The sequence below is a fragment of the Danio rerio genome, chromosome 18, assembly GCF_049306965.1.
Source record: "Danio rerio strain Tuebingen ecotype United States chromosome 18, GRCz12tu, whole genome shotgun sequence".
Classification (NCBI taxonomy): domain Eukaryota; kingdom Metazoa; phylum Chordata; class Actinopteri; order Cypriniformes; family Danionidae; genus Danio; species Danio rerio.
Genome location: NC_133193.1, coordinates 46,821,429 through 46,844,143, shown reverse-complemented (window position 1 = coordinate 46,844,143; position 22,715 = coordinate 46,821,429). Strand labels below are relative to the sequence as shown.

At 37.8% G+C, this 22,715-nt stretch overlaps 2 protein-coding genes across 4 annotated transcripts in view; both read left to right on the top strand.

The window, feature by feature from the left end:
• The first annotated feature begins 1,872 nt into the window (after positions 1 to 1,872).
• Positions 1,873 to 19,127, top strand: ddx6 (DEAD (Asp-Glu-Ala-Asp) box helicase 6). Of its 2 annotated transcripts, none has more exons than XM_073929597.1 (14): positions 1,873 to 1,913; positions 6,287 to 6,921; positions 7,006 to 7,069; positions 7,185 to 7,289; positions 8,992 to 9,121; positions 9,245 to 9,391; positions 9,476 to 9,570; positions 9,662 to 9,784; positions 12,403 to 12,531; positions 12,620 to 12,736; positions 12,902 to 12,965; positions 13,085 to 13,186; positions 15,246 to 15,430; positions 15,525 to 19,127. In XM_073929597.1, the coding sequence occupies exons 2-13, from the start codon at positions 6,719 to 6,721 to the stop codon at positions 15,419 to 15,421; spliced, it is 1,455 nt and encodes a 484-aa protein (XP_073785698.1). In that variant the 5' UTR covers positions 1,873 to 1,913; positions 6,287 to 6,718; the 3' UTR covers positions 15,422 to 15,430; positions 15,525 to 19,127. The 2 variants fall into 2 exon arrangements, with proteins under 2 accessions (XP_073785698.1, XP_684923.1); XM_679831.11 differs by lacking the exon at positions 1,873 to 1,913 and adding an exon at positions 2,209 to 2,296.
• Positions 18,824 to 22,715, top strand: part of treh (trehalase (brush-border membrane glycoprotein)) — a 20,642-nt gene continuing 16,750 nt past the window's right edge. The window contains exons 1-4 of one of the 2 annotated variants that reach the window (XM_001336151.9): positions 18,824 to 19,872; positions 20,309 to 20,409; positions 20,496 to 20,643; positions 22,552 to 22,639. In XM_001336151.9, coding sequence (XP_001336187.4) covers positions 19,799 to 19,872; positions 20,309 to 20,409; positions 20,496 to 20,643; positions 22,552 to 22,639 — 411 coding nt within the window. In that variant the 5' untranslated portion in view covers positions 18,824 to 19,798. Of the gene's footprint in view, positions 19,873 to 19,993; positions 20,222 to 20,308; positions 20,410 to 20,495; positions 20,644 to 22,551; positions 22,640 to 22,715 lie in introns of those variants that run through there. The other variant, XM_073929594.1, reaches the window with a different exon arrangement.

Below are 22,715 nucleotides of genomic sequence, written 5' to 3'. Positions count from 1 at the left end.
CTTTAAGGGCTCTATCTGTCCATTTATATTTGTGTATGTAATTACCTAATTAAATGAAAAGGTTTTAAATAAAAATATTTCTTATTTTGAATAGTCTATTTATATAGACTAATATTTTATTTAACATATGTTCATAATTTAACATATTTAATCCCTCTATTAATCACATTATTTCTATTTCATAAGCTTTGCAATAACCAGATTCCTGATAAACGTTTGTGAATCTTATTTATTTATTTATTTTTTGTATGTTTGCGCGAGTGTTATTTTGGGTGTTTATACACGCACTGAGTTTAGACATTGGGGCTATATGCCAGTATAGGTGTGTTTGCATGCAGTGAGTTTGTGTATGTGCATGTGTTGTTGAGGGTGTATTTGCATAGACCGAGTTTATATGTATATGCGATTATGTATAGGTGTGTTTGCATGCTGCGAGTTTATATGTATGTGCATATAAATGTGGATATTTATGCGAGAATCGAGTTTATCTGTATATGCGAGTGTGTATAGGTGTGTTTGCATGCAGCAAGTTTATATGTATGTGCATGTGTTAATGTGAGTGTTTATGTGAGGATCGAGTTTATATGTATGTGCGTGTGTATGTGGGTGTATTCATGTGTCAAGTTTATATGTATATACACAAGTTTCATTCATGTTGTTTTGAACATCCAGTAGTATGGGTGTATATGCGAGTAATTTATAGGTGTATATACACGTGTTTTATGTATGTGTTGATAAGCAAAGTTTGATTTAAATCCTACACGGCACCTCATAAATAACCCTGAGCAAATACCTTACAACTCCATGTTACGTTACCCTGCATTACTTTGTGCCTCGCGCTCCCTATAAATGATCATTTTGTCCTATTTCTCACACATCTGTAAACACAATATCGACAAACTGATAGTAACAATTGAAAGGTGTTTGATAAAGGATGTCTCTCATCATAGACAATCATGATAGCCTTATTTAATACACTTTCTTTGTATATACTATTAATGCCCTTTTGTTTTATACCCAAGAACTTACTGGCTGTTGTTACCACCTTTCCCAGTGACCTCTTCTGGGCCTCAGAAGCATTTCCATACCAATAGATCACACAAAATGTTGCAATAATTTCAATAAAAACACTAGAAAATATGATCAACGATGTGTTGTCAACAATAAAAGACAATCGTTTCTTTAAGAAGTACATTCTCTGTTGCCTTTTCCTTATAGACTCAGTCCACTTACGTTTCCTGTCCAACAACACATCTAAATATATTTGGATGTAACTGCATTTAGGTGAATTGTATAAACTTAATTGGCTGCAGTGTATGAGTGTGTATGGATGTTTCCCAGTACTGGGTTGAAGCTGGGCATCTGCTGTAAAAAAAAAAAAAAAAACATATGCTGGATAAGTTGGCGGTTCATTCCGCTGTGGCAACCTCTCATGAATAAATGGACTAAGCTGAGAGAAAATTGATGAATTATTAGGTTTAATGTATATTATGTCAAACTTAAGGACACGTTCGTCATCGTGCTCAAAATTTATGTTTTTTCGCAACGAAAAATAAATAAATAACAGACATACTAATGCACAAAAATGTTACGTTACGTTAAAAAACTACTTTCTAGCCACATAAGTCAGTCTAATTAGTCATTAAACTACTCAAGGCAATTCATTAACTACCTCCAAACACCTCAGGCGTGCCTATCAACAGATTCCTACTTTGTGCACTTCAAGCCTCTTCAACAATAATAAAATAAGCATTATTATTAAAGATAAAATATGTTTTTAAATACCCAAATAAAAAAACAGTATGTCTAAACCACATGGATCCTTACACCAATTAGTCAAGTATAAACACGTTGAGCTAATTAAATGACACCCTTCACATGCCGTGCTTCAGCCAAGACTACAACAAGCTCAGGTAGGAATTAAACTGCGCTGCTATGTAATTAGGACGTTTTTAAAGCAAAATGTGTAATTGTGACGACCTCAACCGCTTACAAATAAATAAAACATAAATAAAACGAAATTCTAAGAGCTTAATTAACGTATTCTTAATATATATATATTTAACAACGCATTTGAAATGACGGCAGCATTAAATTGCGTTTTCTAAACAATCGTCATATGCGTTGCGTTTGTGTGGATTAGACAGGGCTCTGTCTCATGTGACTGATTATGGGAGGGTTTAAAGATGACTGGAAGCCATCTTACACACTCGCTTTACACCCCGAAATATGTCACAACTCTACACCTATAATTCACAAACACAAACACACTGAAAGATATTCTCTGCCACGTTTGGTAAGTTTGCAGAACGTCAAATCTACGTGTTGTGTTCTGGGGATTAAGTCGGTTTTGTGGGTTTCTTTGTGTCTTGGTGTTTACAAATTTGTGATGTCTTTTTGGCTCGCAGTGTTTGTGTTAGCTGATTTAGTTAAGAGTTAAATATGTTCTTGCTTCTGTTTTAGCGTTTATGAAACGAGCGTTTAGTTCTTTATACTGGTGATTGTGAATCTGAGGTTACGCGTGCGGCCTGTGTGCAAGCCAAAAGCTAACGAGCTTGAGCACTGCTAATATTTCCTTCCTAACAGCTTATATATTTAGATTTGCTTATAATAAAAGCCACATTCCATCGTATTATGATAACCGTGTTTGCTAAAGATTTAAAATGTATCCGACTATTAAAATCTGTCTGGCTTGAAGCCGTCAGCGGTAGCTGCGTAGCTAAACATTAGCATTAACGTTTGTTGCGTGACGCCGAGTTTCACGTTATGTGGAATCAATACGGTTAACCTTTAAGATGTACATTTTAGCTTAATAACTACAACGTGACACTGGTTATATCGTATAACATAACATTGTTTTTTAGTATTCGTGGAATGAGTTCAATGAACTATACGCTTTCGCTTAACTTAAGGTAACCAAACATTTGTTATGTCTAATTTTAAGCTCCACAGCTGTGTAGTCAACGTGCAACTTCACCTGTTTTTATAGATGCATAACAACACTGAAGTCACATTTATTAAAGTTTGTCATTTTTAAATGCTTTAGGTAAACGCGAGGCTGTTTTACAATGAGGCCTATCGTGTTGACATTGTGCCAGCTGCTGCTGCCATCATTATTGAACTCACATTAGACATTTAATAACGTTTATGGTCTGTTCATAGATCTGAAAATGAATTAAAGTTGTAATTGGTTACAAATTCAAGAGACTTTTTTATCTTGACACTTCTACCAGAGCTTGTCCCTGTAATTTCTGCATGAGTGTGTGTTAACTCTTTTGATGCTGTAATATTGCAGGTAATTGTAGAAGTATAAGTGTTAGTGCTAGTTTGTGGTAAAGATGCACAGAGCAATTAGCACACTTTTTGTTAAAAGAAAATTAAAATGATGGAACCTTTTATCAAACCCAACCTTAACCCTGATCTCATCTTGCATCACAAAGTTTCACATTAGACCTCATACGATGTCTTGCTTGGTCGACATTAGGCATGGGCTGGTATAAGATTCTGATGGTATGATAACCTCGGATAAAAATATCTCTGTTTTACGATATTGTGATTACTCCTTTTAAAATATATTCTAATTAAATGTCTGGGTAAAAAAACTAACTTTTTTTTTCTCCCCTTTCAACACAATTTATTTTATTTAGAGAAACATTTGATATATTTTGTAATGGTAAACATGTTAGGCTAAATAATTCAAATGAATCATTGGCTGCGTCCGAAACCGTATACTTCCATACTATATGGTATGCTAAAATCAGTATGCGAGTCGAGTAGTATGTCCAAATTCATAGAGTTCGAAAATCAGTTTGCGAGAAGTACCCGGATGACTTGCTACTTCCGGTGAGATTCCGGAGTGCGCATCCTATGCACGCTGCGCTGTCCCATAATGCCACGTGAGAGAATTCATAAATGGAAGTTAAGCAACGCAACTGATGCAGGTAGGTCACGTGACCATGACAAAATGGTGGATATAGTACGTCCGAATTCTGTCCATACTTTTCACATTCATACTGTATAGAACGTACGTTTGTAACTGCCGAGTAGTACATTTAAATTCAAAAGCAGTACCTACTGAGTAGTAGGCGGTTCGGACACAGCCTTTGACTAATGCTGTCTTCATTTGTTTAAAAAAACACAGATTTCCTTACAATTTAAAACAGCATCTTTGGATTTTTTTTTTGATTCCTTTCTGCTGGAAATACTGTTGTCCTAAAAAACCAACAACAACAAAAAACAAAACTTGGACATACCTTAGGAATGGTATAGTAGGAAACTTTTGCGGTTTTAAAACCTTGGCTTTTCCAAACCGTGGTATACCTTAAACTTATCGTCCCATGCCTCGTCGACATTGCTTGATCTAAGCACTCAATGACTAAGTTTACATTAGTAATTAAATTATTTGCCTTAATCTGAATAAGACAGTAATATGATTAAGGTGTTCGCATAAGTTGCAATTTGTATGTTCTTTTCATGATCCTGTTTTACATGTTGTAGCACAATTCAATTAACTTCATAGAATCGCCACGCTATTCACATTTCCTCTGGGATATCATGTAATTTCCGGTGTTTTAAATTTGTCGACTTTAACTGCAGTTTGGCACTTTCACTCAGGAACATTTCATGCATGCCTCCCCTGACAAATGAAATATTGGATGAGTATTTAATGCTGTAAGAGGGTCGTTTTATTGGAATTTGATAACGCACGCAGTATTGGAAACATAAACTCCACATTTCATGATGCAGGTGTCTGTGATTCCTCACTGACTCGGTAGGTACAGAGAATAGTGTCAAACAGCTGTGTGTATGAAATGTCCAGTCACAAAATGCAGCAAATCCCACATGATGGTAATAGTTTCATTCAAGGTGTTTACATGTCTACTGCAGTTTAGTAATGTGACTAAAATTGGCATACTCCATGTCTTAATCTTATTTGTTTAATTTGATAATGACCTTAATCAGATTAATTTATCGCTATTTGCATGGACTCTTAATCAGAATATTGTCTTAATCACGTTTACATAGACACCAATAAAGCAATTTTTATATACTCATTGTTCATCCTTCTCTTCTCCTTAAGTTTCATAAATGGTTCAGATGAAGAAATATTTTTAAGTTAATGTCCGGATGGCATTAAGCAAGTTTTGCATATTGAGATTTTGCTACAAAATGTTAACATGTACAAACTTGATGGATCAAAATTTTTGAATTTGTAGTGATTTGGGAATTATCTCAGATCTTGTACAAAGCGATTTATTTTTAAAATCTCTGTTTACCAATTTGCATATGGTGTCATAATATTAGCCACTATGAAATCTTAAAACTTGTGTGTGTGTGTGTATATTTATTTATACATATATATATATATATATATATATATATATATATATATATATATATATATATATATATATATATATATATATATATATATATATATATATATATATATATATATATATATATATAAGATAAAAACACAAAACAACACCAGCAAAATAAGAAAAGATCTTCATCTGTAGGGCTGGTCCATTTGGCCTAAAATCAAAATCTAAAACTAACCATTTAGAAAATTCAACAAATATTTTATTTATTTGCCCTCAAAGTTTTATGTGCTGTCTAAAGGCATTTCTGGCACAGCTTCCAATCCTCGTCAATGTAGTGCAAAGTAAGGCTCAAGAATGAGTCCATCGTCCTACTTGACCAAAGGTCATATTTGGCTACAGAAGTAGAAATTAGCCACAGCCTTTAACAAAGCAGGGTCACCTGACACGTAGGGAAAGTACTTGTGAAAATTGTCCTGGAAAAATTAGATCGATTATTAGTGAATGTTGATTTCGATTAATTGCCTAGCCCTATTCATCCATTTTACAGCACGTTATGCAAATCCTCACAACGCAAATTTTTTAAAAAATTCACTTAATTTTCTCACAATGCAAACAAATGAATAAAACGCACTGCATTTTCTTATAATGCAAACTTATGAAAATGAAAAATGAATTTCATCACTGCAATTTCTCACCGCACTATCAAAAAGCACAATTTTTTTGTGATCTTTTCTGAATTTGCTGGCATTTTTTTGTATTTGCATGCTTTTTTATTTTATTTAAGCTCTCTTTGCTACTGTAAGATGTGGCATGATGCCAGTTTTTTTTTTTTTTTTTTTTTGGAAAATCCTCTAACTGAAAAAAAAATTGGAACCAGTAACCAGTGTTTTTATTGACTGAAATCTTGTAGTGGTTTGGTCTAACGTTTCACGTTTATAATGCTTCTCTCTCTCACACAGGTGGAAAACATTTGAAATCGCCCATGTTAACTAATTTGAGAGAAGGGAATGGACAGAACAATTGAAAAGACTAACACTGGCTTCCTGGCCCCTTGTCTGTGAAACTTTCCTTTTGCAGAGGAGAAATTCACTCATTAATGGAAGGATAATTGAAGCTAATCTTCCTGCTTATAGCATCTGTGACCTGTTGCTTGAGTGACATTCATATTGAGATGTTCCACAAGAGACTTTTATATTGAGGAACAAGGAACTGGTAAAAAAATTTTGCTTGAACTTTTTTTTTTTTTTTTTTTTTGCTTTTGTGCGCTTTGGACACTGAGAAAGCTGTGGGAAGGACGACTTGCAAATTAATTTTTTTGCAAGACCATCAAGAGAAAGTATTATCTCCACTGTTGTTTGTCGCTCACTGTTTCAAGAGAGAATATTTAAGTCATGAGTACAGCCAGAATGGAGAACCCAGTGATTCTGGGACTGTCCAATCAGAACGGCCAAATGCGAGGTTCTGTGAAGCCAGCAGGGGGTCCCGGTGGAGGTGGAGGGGGGTCCCAAACAACACAGCCTGCCCAGGTCAAAGCCTCTAGCACAGTCAACAATGGCAACTCCCAGCCTGTACCCACAGCCAACACTATCATCAAGTAAGTCCTTGCAAATGCCGCTGTGTGCTGCTTTCTTAGAGATGATTTGGTATTTAACTTTTTCTTTCCCTTCCCATGTATCAGGCCTGGAGATGACTGGAAGAAGAATCTAAAGCTTCCTCCAAAAGATTTGCGAATGAAAACATCAGTAAGTCCCTCTGTAATTTTGTGTTTTTTATTTAATTTTATAAAGGCTGTGAACCACAATGCTTTTTTGATTTCTTTAACATTTCTAGAACACTCAATGATTGTGAATTTTGCAGGATGTGACGGCGACCAAGGGAAATGAGTTTGAAGATTATTGCCTAAAACGAGAGCTGCTTATGGGCATCTTTGAAATGGGCTGGGAGAAACCATCACCTATACAGGCAAGAGGCAAAATAAAGACACTGGAAATTTTAGATATGAATTACTATTATTTGAAGAGGGCAGTCTTGATCTTAAAGAGTCTTAACACTTATACCATGTGTAGAGCCTAGTTACTTTTTCATCAATGCAGTCCTAATATTTAAATGTAATTTTAATTTGTAACATTAAATCTATTAAAATAATCAGTTTTAATCAAGTTCTGATTTATTTTTACTTTTTTAGATTGTCTTAATTTAAATCAAATCATGTGCAAATTTAGTTTTTTTTATTTTTAAGTTGTCTTCTAGAATTTAATAAATTTATTGGCAGTAATTGGATAATCAAATGTAAGGGCGAAACAATGTTTAGTAAAATAATTATAAATTTTTATTTTTTGTATCCTGAGATTGTTGCAACCGATTTATTGTTGACTTAATTGTAAATGTACATCCATAGTAGTAATGGGACTTTCTAATTCACAATATTAATGTTAATTATTTATTTTTCAAATTTAATTATTTGAAATAAGTTTTTTTTTTTTTTTAAATAAAGCTCAACCAAATTTTAAGTTTGACTAAAGGCATTTTAACTGTGTGTGATTGTAACGATAGTGTTTATCGCATGAAACTGTGAAATGCTTGCACAGTGACTGTCTGATCAGTTCTGGAGATGATACATGTCCTCATAGTGAGACAGTGGATTCTTAAAGGGATATTCACCTAAAAATGAGAATTTGTCCAGTAACTTTTTTTTGAATCCAAAACAAACTTTGTTCATACGTTCATTGACAGAGAATGAGATCTGCATGCAAAAAAAAAAAAAAACTTCTCGAAATTGGCTTATTGCTGGTGAAAGAAACTTCTATAAATTTTCTAACCATTGGGACCACATTGTTTTTATCCATTGTAGAATCAGTCACTCCAGAATGACAAGTTCTTAATACCTGGAGAAGATCCTCCCACACGGTTCTATTTGTGAAAGCACTTTAAATTTTTTTTTAATTGTTGGATTTAATTTTGTGAGAATTGTTTTTTTCTTGTTTTTTTTTTTATTCAGTTCATTTTTTTAAAGCAGTTTTTTTACACTGATAATCTAAAAGTTGGAGAGTTTAGCAAATATAAATTGAAAAGCCTTATTATAATTTATGTCTCCAGAATACCTTTTTCTCGCTGTGAAAATAGCCATACGATCTGGCATTGTATTAAACAATCATTTGCTCATGTGGTTTTAAACCTTTTGAGTTCTGTTAGTCACCAAAGTAGATATTTAGGTAGCTGGCAATAACTGACTTCCATAGTCATTTATGGACATCATTGGTTGCCAACTATCAGTATTTCTCTATCTACATTTGTGTTCAACAGAAGAAAGAAACTCAAATGGGTTTTGAACCAATGAACTGAGAAGTTATGGCAGAACTTTCATTTTTGGTTGAATGATCCCTGTGAGGATGTGTGGTAGATCAAACCTCACTTCTCATTTATGCATATCTGCGTACTTCATATGTAAATGTCACATTTGTAGTAGCAGTCCAAGTCTATGGATTTAATTGCTTATCAATGGTCATTTTATAAAATGCCTAAAAATAATAATGTAAATGATGAATGCCTCAAACTGACACTTTCTTGTTAAATCAGTGATCATGAGATTTTCATCCACATATTGGAAGTAGTGCGTTTAATCAGACCCATCTGCTCACTACACTGATCTCTACTGTTCATGCAGGAGGAGAGCATTCCCATTGCGTTGTCTGGGAGGGACATTCTGGCCCGAGCCAAGAACGGCACAGGAAAAAGTGGCGCCTACCTCATTCCCTTACTTGAACGCATAGACCTGAAGAAAGACAGCATACAAGGTCAGTGGGAAGATCTTGCATTTGGCACATTTGCATGTTCATGGGCTTCATTAGCTTTTATATGAGAGTTCTCTACTGGTTGTAAGTGACCTCATCCTTTCTTTGTTTTTGTTTTTTTCGCAGCGGTGGTCATTGTGCCCACTAGAGAACTGGCTCTTCAAGTGAGCCAGATCTGTATCCAGGTCAGCAAACACATGGGCGGGGTCAAGGTCATGGCAACTACAGGTGGAACCAACCTTCGTGATGACATCATGAGACTTGACGAAACTGGTAGGTGATTGTTTAATTAGTGGCACTGGTTTTTAAATGATTTGACGTTCTGTTTGAATTGCTCTTATTGTATTCTATTTGTAGTGCACGTCGTCATCGCCACTCCAGGAAGAATTTTAGACCTCATCAAAAAGGGAGTGGCCAAAGTGGGTCAAGTGCAGATGATCGTGTTGGATGAGGTGTGTAAATATGAGATTTATTTTGTGCTTATGCTAATAGCTGAAAGTAATTCTCACATCTCATGGATGTTTTGCCCTTCTATCCGAGTAGGCAGATAAGCTCTTGTCGCAGGATTTTGTACAGATGATGGAGGAGATTCTGAGCTCTTTGTCTAAACAAAGGCAAATTTTGCTGTACTCTGCCACATTCCCACTGAGTGTGCAAAAGTTCATGGTAAGCTTACTTAAGATATCTATTGTTTTTTGCATAACATTTTTCACTTATGTCTTAAGCAAACGTAGATGAACAAAATGCAAAAAATTATACATTTTTTTTTCAATCAAATTCACTTTAATGCATTCATTTAATTTATCGAACAGTTCATTTATTTTAAAGTAAATGTTAATTTAGTAACTTCACTTCATGCATAGTTGTACCTTGAGGTTTATTTTTTATTTATGTTCAGTTTAGTTAACTTTATTGCAATGGTCTCAATCAATTTCCTGGAGGGCTGCAGCTTTGCACAGTTGAGCTCCAACTCGCACCTTCTTAATCAACTCTAGTAGTCTTGAACAGCTTTATTAGTTGGATCACCTGTTTAATCAGGGTTGAGTCTAGATCAGATGCGTGGCTGGCCGGAGGTGCGATTTATGCACATTGTAACAATTAATATTTTACAGTACTGTGACTGGGTTTAGGTTTGGGGTGGAGGTAGGCGTTAAAAAATAAAATTTATTGGGTAATTTAATAGATAACAAAATACTCTGTGCAACTACTGTTTTTACAGTGCACTGACTTGGAGCTGCACAATTAATCGTTAAAAGATCGCGATCTGCTCTATTGGTACCCATAGGTAGACTCTTTGCAGCAACGTTTGGCGTTTGATACAATTAAGTCACACGCATACATCCCCACATATACACATACTAAAGTACATTTTAAAATATTACAGTTTATGTAGAGCGACAATAAATGGGACAGAAGCTATTGCTGTACACTTTTGTCCTACAGACAGAAGATGACCGCTATAGTTACTGATGTTCTGGACAATCCATAAAAGTTGCCTACTATACAGGGATTCAATAATCAACCTGCTAGACTACCTAATAGTCCTGGACAGATTTCCAAACCATGCCACCAGAGCGAAAGATAGAAATAGACTCCATAAAAGCACGATAGAAAAAGAGTAAGCATATTGGGGCCAATGTAAAAACGTGATGGTTTCCTAAGACAAAGTTTCTGATGCCCCCTCTTGCACACAGCATCACAGTTTGCCACAGTTTAAAAAAGTCAATAATGGTACTCGAATATTTGTAGTTCTCCACACATTCTACTTTTTGACCCCTGATATTAGCCAGGTGTTGTATGATTCCTTCTAAAATCAATAGTCATGTCATTTTTAGTTTTTGTTGCATTTAAATTTTAGATTTGACTCGTCAAACCGCTGAACAAAATGATCCACTATGGGACCATGGCTGTTTTCCTCTCCTTGGAGAGGAGGCTTGCAATCACGTTGTATTTGTAGGAAATCCGTTATGATTCTTTTAGGGTGCACTCACACTAGGATATCCAAACCATGCCTGGGCATGTTTCCTGGTTAGTTTGACAAGTGACTGCTCCAAATCGGGCCCATGTGCGGTTCAGTTGGCCAGCCCTGGCCTAGTTGGGAGAGATGTGCCAGAGCACGATTCCGTTGGGCTTTGACGTGGTACACTTGTAGTGTGAGTGCAAATCATGCCTAAGCACGAAACGTCAATTTTAAGGGACAGTTTCATATAAATTTATTTATTTTTTTTCAATGAACTTTAATATGAACTCGTAGTTTATTGAAGATGCAAACCTCTCATTGAATGTCAGCTGCACCTTCAGCAAATCTCCTAATACGTGCAGCACAAGGACATTTATGAAAGTTTATAAACCTCAAAAATGGTGGATCTGTTCGGCAAAATATTTGACTGCGTATCTTTGCACCCCAACAACTTAATGCAAAACGATATAACCAAAGCAATATCCACTGTGCTGAGCGAGAGCACTTCTCTTTCTGTCAATCTGAACAGTTCTGTCATCTGATGTAGGCGTGCTCAGGCTCAGAAGGCAAAATGCAGTGAGAGTGCAGGGTGTGGGGGGGACAGGAGAGGGGAAACAAGCATGCTTCGGCATGATTTCAAGGCAACTGTGCCTAGTGTGCCACGCTTAAGGCTCCTAAACACCAGGACGCTTTTCATTTGCGTTAATCTTCATCGTTTTATGAGACGTTTTCCTGCATTCAAACCCAAGTGATTTTTCACTGGCGTCAAGCAGAAGACTATGCAAAATCACTCCTTGACGTCTGATGGCGCTACACAACTTTAAGCTTCTGACACCCGCTTAAACGGAAGAAGAGGAGGAGAGGAAGTTCACACGCTTGTTAAAGTTACTGGTGACTCGGACAAGCATGGATGGTTTAAGCGGCAGCTCTAGCGATGAAGAAATTATTATTATTCACAAGAGCAGTAAGAAGCTAAACTTTCATATCACCTCTGGGCATCTTCTTTAATGTGCTTCCTATTGACAGTTTTGCGCTTGAGCGCCTCCAAGTGCTGTTTACTGTAACTTCAGCAGCTCCGTGCACATGAGCAAAAGTGCCAATCTGATTGGTAAAGAAGGTTTTGACGCAGCGCTTTCACATCCTGAATAAAAAAAAATAAAATAAAAAAATACTTGTCAATCTGTAATTAAAATAACATGTTGCTTTAGTTTTGTTACACAACACACTTTTTTTTCATTCTTTTGGCCATAAAGAAATGTTGCATGTAATTGTACCATCATTAGATTTCAGAAGTGATTAATGCACCCTTTGTTTTTGTGAACAGAACTCCCATCTCCAGAAGCCCTATGAGATAAACCTGATGGAGGAGCTGACCCTGAAGGGGGTTACTCAGTATTATGCCTATGTGACTGAAAGGCAGAAAGTCCATTGCCTTAATACTCTATTCTCTAGGGTAAAAGCACTTTGCATTCTCATCTGATCCATTACTACTGACCATTTAAGAACAGGCAGATCTGATCTTTTTAATGTTTTCGCTTCAGCTCCAAATCAATCAGTCTATAATCTTCTGCAATTCGTCCCAGCGAGTGGAACTCCTGGCTAAAAAGATCTCACAGCTTGGGTACTCCTGTTTCTACATTCATGCCAAGATGAGGCAGGTGCGTATAAAGAGGGCATGTGGTGTGACTGCACTGCTGTTGGCACAATTCTGAAACGGAGCAAGTGTTTGTGATTTCTGAAATGTGTATGGAATTTCAAATGATTTGGGGCTTTTGTGTCTTGTGATTTTTGCCAACATGTTTCTATTTATTTAAATTTTTTAGGAACACAGAAACCGCGTGTTCCATGATTTCAGAAACGGCTTATGTCGAAATCTCGTCTGCACTGGTAAGGACCATTGAATATCAGTGTTTGCTTAATATCATAGTTATTAAATCATAGTTTAAGCATGCATTTTCTTTGGCTTGTTTGTATGAGTTTTTTTGAATCATGTAAACTTTTATTAGATCTCTTCACGAGAGGAATTGATATTCAAGCTGTGAATGTGGTGATCAACTTCGATTTTCCCAAACTCGGGGAGACGTACCTTCATCGCATTGGCAGATCTGGTGAGTAGGGTTTAGTTTCGATCTCTCCCCCCTAGGTCCTGTTTACTTTCACAAGTAGACGGCAGTAAATGTATTTACAAAAAATACTTTTTTTAATTAAATTTTTTTTTTTTTTTTTAAGAGCGGTAGTCAAACCTGTTTGAGCAGATTGGTTTCTGCAAGTAGATGCTAGATGCATTCTGACTGCTGAGACCTGCGTTTGTTTTTGGCGTATGATTTGGATCATATTTTATATTTAAAGTTTGTGTGCTTCCACCCAGACAGCAATAGTTTTGACATGTTTATTGTTATTGAAAAGTTCTTAAAAAAAAAAAAAAAAAAAACACTCTCAACTGATCATATGCCTTTATGCTCAGATCATAAATATATGATGTTGCCTAAACACTTGAAAGGTAGTTTGCAACCAAAATCTCTACATTAACACCTTTTAATAACCTGCTGAATGCAAACCAATCAGGCTTCAAATGTAGACATTCCACTGAGACTGCACTACTGTCACTGAAGCCCTGCGGATTGCCAAAGCCGGTGCTAAATCCTCTCTTCTGCTTATACTGGACTGGTCTGCTGCTTTTGAAATGATAATGATTCATCAGATTCTGCTGTCCACCCTCTCATCAATGAGCATCGCTGGAATCCCACTCTGCTGGTTGTAGTCTCATCTCATCAGCAGATCATTCAGAGTTACCTGGAGAGGAGAGACATCTAAGGTTCATCAGGTGGTCACTTGAGTACCTCAGGGATCTGTTCTTGGTCCAGTTCCATTTTCTATTTACACCATTACTAGGAACCATCATCCAATCACATGGTTTTCTCATTGCTATGCCAATGAAACCAAGCTCTTACTTTCCTTTCTTCCTGATGACCCAACGATAGCTGCAAGGATCTCGCACTGCCTAGAGGATATCTTGGCTTGGATGAAAGACCATCACCACCAAATTCTTGTCTTCCCTGCCACTCCACACATTCAATAAAAATTTTCAATCCAACTGGAATAATCTGTGGATTAACCTGTGTAATTTAGCAAAGATTCTTGGGGTGATCCTGGATGATTAGCTGCCCTTCAAAGAGTACCTCCTCCTGCTCCTGAAGGCCTGCATCCCCTCCAGGAGCCTTAGGTTAGTGAGTGAGCACTGCCTTGTGGTACCATAGCAGAGAGGCTATAAGTCAATTTTCAAAACCTTTTCATTCACTGTTCCTCACTGGTGTGCTCTTCCCATTCCCACACAGACTGCTGATTCACTACTATTTAAGCAACAACTAGAAATCAATCTCTCAATCTCCTTCGGGAGAGAAGAGGGGGTTCTGTTTTTGTTCACACCTCACCACAAGACATTCTTAAAAATCGTATCAATTCTGAGTGCAACTCTCGCAGGTGAGTGGGCTTAAAAAAACCATGTGTAGAAAACACAAGATTCTCGTTCCCTGGTAATATTTCAATATAACCACTCAAGGCATATGGTCTGTTTGAGGAATGTTTATTTGTTTTTATTTATTGTTGATCCATCTGCCTATGGCAGATATGGGTGCTCAGATTTCACCTTTTAAATATCTTAATTTCCGTTCCACTAATTTTCCATATCGAATATTATCCCAACAGTGACTGAAGCCACAAAAAATAAATTATGGCACATTTTTGGTAGCTGAAGATTCGGTACTTCTCTAATGTCCACTTTTTTTTTTTTTTTTTTTAGATTACTGTTGTTGCACATTTCTGCTTGGCTCTTAGTTTGCTAAAGAGTAAAACTTCCAGATTTTATCATTGTTTATCACAAACTTTATCACAATTCGATATCATTCATCAGCCAAGCCCTAATCTCCGTTGAATACTTTTCTGAAAGTGATGTATAGAGTGAGAAGGTAATTGGTGTCAACCAATCCAAACACAAAATGAAAACGTATCATAAATGACCGCCTGGTTGTATTAATAAACACTAATGTTAATATGAGATGTCAACTGGACCTGAGAACTTAAGTTCACATCTTATATCTTGCTGTTTGACTGGCTAGGTTTTTGAAGAAGAATCTGTGTAAATGATAATTGCCTTTTTGTCCTTCTCAGGCCGATTTGGACACTTGGGTCTTGCCATTAACTTGATCACTTATGATGACCGCTTTAACCTGAAAGGTATTGAAGAACAGCTGGGTACTGAAATCAAGCCCATTCCCAGCAGTATTGACAAGAGTCTATATGTGGCCGAGTACCACAGTGAGAGCGGAGAGGAGGTTAAACTGTGAGCAGGAGAGGTGAGTTCAGAGCTAGGATGAGTCAGCATTTGTCATGCATACATGTTTGATATTAACTTCTTTTTTTTTTTTTCTCCCCCCCCACTCCTTCCAGATCACCAATCCTTTGTCCCCTATCCCACCCTTTTCGTTCCCTACTGTGTCTAGGGAATAGGGGACTTTTTTTTTCTTTTTTTTCCCCCCTCCTTTCAACTATATCTTATTTCTGTCTTCCTCTACTCCCACCTCCCTCTTTTTTTCGTTTTCTTTTTTTCTCTCCTGTCTTGTGCCACCACAAGGAATGTCGTGTCGATGGCCCAATATTCGGGAAGGACTCATGGCCCACTAAAGGACTGCTATACCAATATTTTCATCCTGAAGAATTCAGATCACTTGATGAGGAGGGAAAGAGGGGACATGAGGATTTATCACCCAAGGAAAAAAAAACAATTCATCGCCTTTAAGCACATCCACACCCCACAGTCTCTGTCCCTCTGCTCGTATTCATGTTTCTAGTCATTTGAAACAAGTGCCTTAACAGTCTAACTTGTTCAAAAAGTAATAACCTGATGATTTTTTTTTTCTCCTCCTCATTCAACATCATTTTTTTACTACTCTGGCTTTTTGGTGTTGCTTGTCTGCCCCTACACGTTTGGCATCAGAAGAATAATTTAGCATTTGTCACCTGTAGTTTATTGGGGCAACAAAGAAAAAGATTGCGCAGTGGGAGAGAGGATGAGGCAGCAAATTGTGCCGTACTTTGACTATGTTGTGAAAAGAAGCCCCTTGGAGAACTGAGATGAAATCAGTGAGCATAATGACAATGATAGGGGCTGATCTTCTTGTGGCAAGCTTTCAAAAGTCCCACACGGCTCAAGGATTCACAAGGATTTTTTTTTTTTTGTTCCCTTCATCTGCTCATGGAACATGCCATGCCTCTAGAGACCCGTAACTCTTTCCCCCTCTGTCTTCAGCGGGCCAACACTAAGAGACTAGACCAGACTCAGACCAGCCTTTCTCATTGGCCATGAGGAATCTCTCTTTGAGATGAATGTGGATTTCTTTCTTTTACTCCTCCCTCATTTTCTTTTTTCTATCCTCCCAATTTCATCCTGATTTCAGTGCAGTTTTGCATTCTTGGGTAGGCACTCTGTCCTAAATGTGCCATTTATACAGATCTGGCGCATTTGTAAACATTTTGTAAATACTTCATTTATTTTTTTTAAATGGATTGTTTTAAAGCAAGCTAAAAAGGCTGGATGAACATTTGAGAAGAATGTTGGAAAGATCTTTAAAATCCAGGATCCTGTCAGCACTGGATGGCACTTTTGTTTGCTTATTCCCCCTTTTCCATCCCCCTTCATGGGGAAATAAGTTTAAAGTTTAAACCTTTCCTGGTAATGCACCGCCAGTGTTTTGTTATCGTAAGAAATGAGTTCACACTTGCTTTATTCTTTATTTTAAAACTCGAGACTCCGTTCAAAGGTTTTGAGTGTAATCCTCTGGTGGTTTCAGCAGGTGGTGCAATTGTTCAGATTTGCAGTTATTAACTCATCCGTTTTCCAGTGTTGACATGTTTCCTGACGTGGGTCGCTCAAATAAATGGCCTCATTTGCGCGTTGTGAAAACATGAGGCTTAATTGCTTTCCAGCCTTTTGCTTGTAACACTGACTTATGAGCACTCAGCGGGGTCCCTGAGCCTGGGTGACTCTAATCATAGAGATAATTTAATATTTTCATCATGTAATAGTGCTACTCGCTGCAGTGCAGCTCAAATTGGCAACGTGCAAAAATCTAGAATTTCTAAGCGAGATGTGTAGCTGTTACATGGGTCTGTGTTCACTGCCACCGGCACTAGGACATGACTTCAAACAGACCGTTAAGGGTGGGAGGATCGAAAGACTTGGTGGTTCCCATTGGAAAAAGGAAAAAAAAATGGACAAAAATATACTCAACTGGATGCCAAGACTTGATGGACTGACATAATGTAGCGGCAGAGACATGCAGTGCATTGTGAGTCAGCAGGCTTTTTTTTTTTTGTAAAAAGACCATGTTCTTAAGATGCTGCACAGACTTTACAGAAGAATCTAAATCTTTGCAGTGAGAGCTGCACTTAAGTTTGAACTTTAGTTCAAGGGTTGGGCAATAATAAAGGCTGCACACGTGCTTGGAGCACTTCCTCGGTTAGGCTAGAGGTGTAAAGACCATAAGGGAGTTTAATCTTTATTTTATTTAATTTTTTTGAGGAAGTATTGTGGCAGGGATGAGGGTATTTAACATGGGATGTGGGTATTACATGGGTGCTGATAACCAAATGATTTATTTTTTTTATTTTTTATTTTTTTGCAGCAGAATATTCATCCCCATCACCCCAAACACTAATAGCCTTTAAAGATTTCTGAGTGATTTATTTTCCCCCTCTCTGGGGATTGAAATGGGCTTGCTTGAGACACTTTAGCCCTTCTGCTGCTTTGTCACTAAGTTATGCATTTGACCCGTGATGTTTTGAGGGTGTTTCCTTTTATATGGGGTGGGTTAAGCTTGGGAGGGATACAATTTATGTCTTTTTATGATTATTAGCACAATTTGCGTTAAATTCTTTACGTTGGACTTCAACATCACCAACGTCCCCATTAGATAGTCAATTACAGGTGAGATGTTTAATTAATTTTTTTTTTTTTTTTTGGATTAGTATTGTCGACTGTGAAGGCTATTGATATAATTAAGGACGTTCGTACTAACCGTGTGGTTGGTTACCCAAATATTGGCCCAGATTATTATTTATCACAATCCTCAAAATGCAGCCTTTTCCACAGTGGCCATGCTTTAATCCGGCCTCATATTCTCTTCTCTATTGCGTTCCCCTCTGGTGTGCACAGATTGTTCGCCCAACTAATCCGCTTTGGTTTCTTCTGGGGGCTTTTTAAACCGATCTGCTCTAGAGAGGAGAATGCGAGTTTCTGGGCGTTTGGCAGCAGCCCAGTGTTTTTCAGTAACCACTTGCTGTGGAAGTCACAGTTCTTTCTTGTGATGCTGTAAATCAGCATGTGATTGGATGTGCTGTGGTCTTTGCCATGGTGGTTGGGGTTTTGATTTGTTTTATTTTCTTTTATTTTTTTATTTTAAGCTTTGGTTTTCCCTTTCATTTTGAAGAATAGAGTTGGAGAACATCTCACCTGTTTAAGAGTTGTTTTCTGAAGCTTAAGCTAATTACATAATGGAAATCCACTCATTCTTCAGTGTATTATTTTATTTATTTTTATTTAATTTTTGTATTGGGTGGGTGGGAAGTTTTTTTTTTTTTTTTTTTTTTTTTGGCTGCCCTGATGTATCGTTCTAATTCCAGCACTTTCCATCTTTGTGTTCAGTGTTGGGAGTATTTGGATACATCAGTTTGGGTTGGTGGGTGGGAGGGATGTGGTAAATTGGCTTAAAAGAAAAATTAAGATGAACAATTAGGAGTTCAGGGTAAGGAATTCAATCTTTAACCTTTGCCCTCAAATTTGAGATGTTTTTCTTTCTGTTTGGATACTGCAAATGAACAACCAAATTCAAGAGAAATCCAAAGTATTGTTTTGTTTCTCCTTTTCAATTTGGACCGTTTCAATTGGCTTTTGTTTCTCAGTGATGCTGCATTTTTAAAGAGTTGAGATGTGTGAATGCAATGGTTAACATCTGTCATGGTTTTTGTTTGATAATAAAGCTCACTGAAGTTCCATGTATGTGTTTAAGGTGTCTTTATTTTGTAAAAAATAAATGTTTGAATTTAGTGTTAAGTATACACATGTAAAACTACTGCATATGGAGGATCCGTGTCCTGCAGAATTTGGGATTAAGCAGATCCAGCACCTTTTCTGGATCACCCAGAGTGGTAATCACTGATTTTATACCCAGTGGTTGTGCCCGGGGGCTGCTTTAGGGCACTCTATAATGGGTTTTTTTAATCTTTGTATTTGTGAAATGGTTGTTAGACCTGCAGTTTTTTTCCTAGTGAATAAGACTTTGCTTTGTTGGAGCCAAAAAGGACACTTGCCCTCCATAATTGAGTTTAGACACTTGGAAGTTTATTGACAATATGAAATGCTTGTTTTATTCATGCAGAAACCACATCTGTTGTACCTTGTCTTTGTATGGTGTAGTAAAGGCTACAGTAATGTACTTGCTCTAGACTTCAGCATTGAATGTCAAAGTAAACATTCCCCTTATGTAACATTTTAATGCTGCCACTTCCAGCAATCTGCATACTGATAGGCTTACGAGCCATTGAACATGATTCATTGGTGTAGTGCAGCTGACCTCTAACCCTCCTATCATTGATAAAAAGCTCAAGCTTTAAATCTCTGGCGATAGTTTACTGACTTCATTACTACTATAATTCAACTCACTAAGATGCACTGCTTAATTGTCATTTCGTCGACCCTCCTCTTCTCATCCGGCGATGCACTCCTGGCTCCTTGTGACAGGTTAGTTCCCATAACCAACCTTCATGGTCAAGATTTCATTATGCTTCTCTAAATTAGCCAATGAAATGGCACCATTAAAACATTGAGGTTGTTAATAGTTCCCACTAAACACCTTTTGTGAGTCTCTGACATGTCTAATGACTTCTGCATTTCATTGACCTTTAAAGATGGTCCTCAATGTGTTATAAAAGACTTCAAGAGCCACCAGATGGCATTCTCATTATGCCTGAACTTTGAGTCTGTGATAAAGCAGGTGGAGTGTTGAATGTTGCGAAGCTGAGCTTTGAACCTTCATCAAAGAACCGTAGTAGAGAGAGTGTTATTGATCTTGGTTTTATGAGCTTAACCTGTGAGTGCCAGACAAGAAGTGGGCAGACTAACAAGCTACCCTGTTACTCTGCGCATCAGCTGTCTGACATGTTTTTGTTGCCACCAGTCAGATCTACTGCACTGGAGAAGTCCTCCGACAGGTCCAGATGGCTAAACTGTTTGATGATGACAAGTACTTTGTAGATATGACGTTAACTACAGCTCCCGGTGAGTCAAACATGTTTGGTTTGTTCTGATACTCGTCAGAAGCCCATCAGTGATTTTTTCCCCCCCTCTTCCCTTTCCTTGTATAGAGGTTGTGTTGGAGGCCTTTACCAATCTGAGTTCAGTATTCCCAGACAAGGCCGTACCATCTCTTGAGTTAAAGAAATTCCTGCAAACATACTTTAAGGAGCCGGGCAATGAGTTTGAGCGGTGGACTCCTACAGACTGGCATTCAAAGTGAGAACGTTGATACTGAAAATTTGTTGTTGTCATGTTGAATAGGGTATACAAGAGTGGTTAGTTCTAAAATCTTAAAGGAACACTTGGAAATAGGATCATTTTATAAGTACCCTGGAGCAGTGTTTTTCAACCCTGTTTTTGGAGGACCACCAACTATACACAATTCCAACACACTCAGATCATCAGTTCATTAGCAGATAATGAAAGGCCTGAACAGAGAAAGGAGACTTCCAAAACATGCAGTGTTGGTGGGCTTTAGGAATGTGGTTAAGGGCGTACTCACACTATGCCATCCGTACCGTGCCCAGGCCTGTTTCCCGGATCGTTTGAGAAGTGTGAGTGCGCTGAATCAGGCTCAAGCACGGTTCACTTGGCCGGCCCAGGCCCGGTGGGCCTGAGCGCGGTTCACTTAGGCTTTGGCACTGTACGCTTGTGTGTGAGTGCAAAACGCGCCAAAGCCCGAAACTGAAAGCGAGACGTGACTTTTAAGGGACGGTTTTATATGCATTAATTAATCATTCTTACTGTTCAATCAATGCAAACTGCCGTAGTTTATTAAAGACGCAAATCTCTCACTGCACGACAGCTGCACCTTCAGCAGACCTCTTCATTCCTGCAGCACGAGAGCTTTATGATTGTTTATGAGTGCCAAAAGAGGCGAATCTGTTCGGCGAAATATCTGACTGCGCGTCACCGCATCCCTAAGGACTGTTTGGTGAAATATTTGACTGCATGTTACTGCATATCAAACAACTGATACGATATAACTAGAGAAATCTCCTCTGTGCTGAGCGAGAGCGCTTCTCACTGAACAGAGCACAGCATCGATGATGTAAGCGTGCCGAGGCCCGATTGTATGTGAGTGCGGGCCGTCGGGGAGACAGGAGGCGGGGGACAAGCGTGCTTTGGCCCGGTTCGAGGCAACTGTACATAGTGTGAGTACGGCCTAAGAAGCACTGTTCTAGAGCAGTGTTTCCCATCCCTATTCCTGAAGGCACACCGACAGTACGTTTTCAACCTCTTCCTAATCAAACACACCTGAAACAACAGATCAGAACATAAACAGAGAATCCAATACCTTATTCTTATTCTTGCGTAATAATCAAGGATCTTTGCTGCCGTATCACGGCTGCAGCAGCCATAATTAAATTACTCAATGCCTAAAAGTAGTCCTCAGCTGAGTAACTAGGTAACGGCACGGTGTAATATCATTGCCATGGTACAGAAGTTCCCTGATTATTACACCAGAATTAGAGTATAGTTGCTAGTACACAATTTAACTACACAAGAGTCAAGATTAATTCAATCTGGGGTCACCACAGCGGAATGAATCGCCAACTTATCCAGCATATGTTTTACACAGCGGATGGCCTTCCAGCTGCAACCCAGTACTGGGAAACATCCATTCACAATCATTCACACACATGCACTGCAGCCAATGTTGTTAATTCACCTATACCCATGCCTTTGGAGGAAACCCACTCCAACACAGGGTGAACATGAAAACACACAGAAATCCCGACTTCCCCGCCAAGACTTGAACCAGCAACTTTCTTGCTGTGAGATGACAGGTAATTACTGAGCCACCATGTCTTCCTCAAGATTCAAGCTTTAAATGGGAGAACTGATTAAAATTCTTTAGGATTTTGGAGTGAGATGCTAATGGAATTTTATGCTAAGCTAAAAGCACCAGAGAATGGCTGAATGCTTAAAAATATGGTTAACACAACAGTTTCACTCCAGGGCACTTGTAAAATTAGCCTGCATTCATTTTTTTTGGAACACTAAAGGATAAATCAGGCTTGTGTAAAGCCTCAGTCAACATACTCTTTCAGTATGAAGAATAACAAAAGCAGTCAAGCTAGTTTATGAAGACAAGACAATGTAATATTCCTTGTTCCACAGGCCAAACTTTTTATCCAAAGTGTCTGACTCAAAATATCGCAGCTGGGCTGAAGAGCTCCACAGTTTGTGGAAGTCGCTTGGTCGAAAGGTAAATATACTTTATCATGAATGTACACCATGTAGTGTTAACTAATCTTTATCTTGTTATGAATGTGTGTGGCTGT

Excerpts from the sequence above, each read along its gene's own strand:
- ddx6 (XM_073929597.1), top strand. The coding sequence starts at position 6,719 with ATGAGTACAGCCAGAATGGAGAACCCAGTGATTCTGGGACTGTCCAAT. Across the intron at positions 9,571-9,661 it reads AGATGATCGTGTTGGATGAG|GCAGATAAGCTCTTGTCGCA; the intron begins GTGTGTAAATAT and ends CTATCCGAGTAG. Across the intron at positions 13,187-15,245 it reads TCATCGCATTGGCAGATCTG|GCCGATTTGGACACTTGGGT; the intron begins GTGAGTAGGGTT and ends TGTCCTTCTCAG.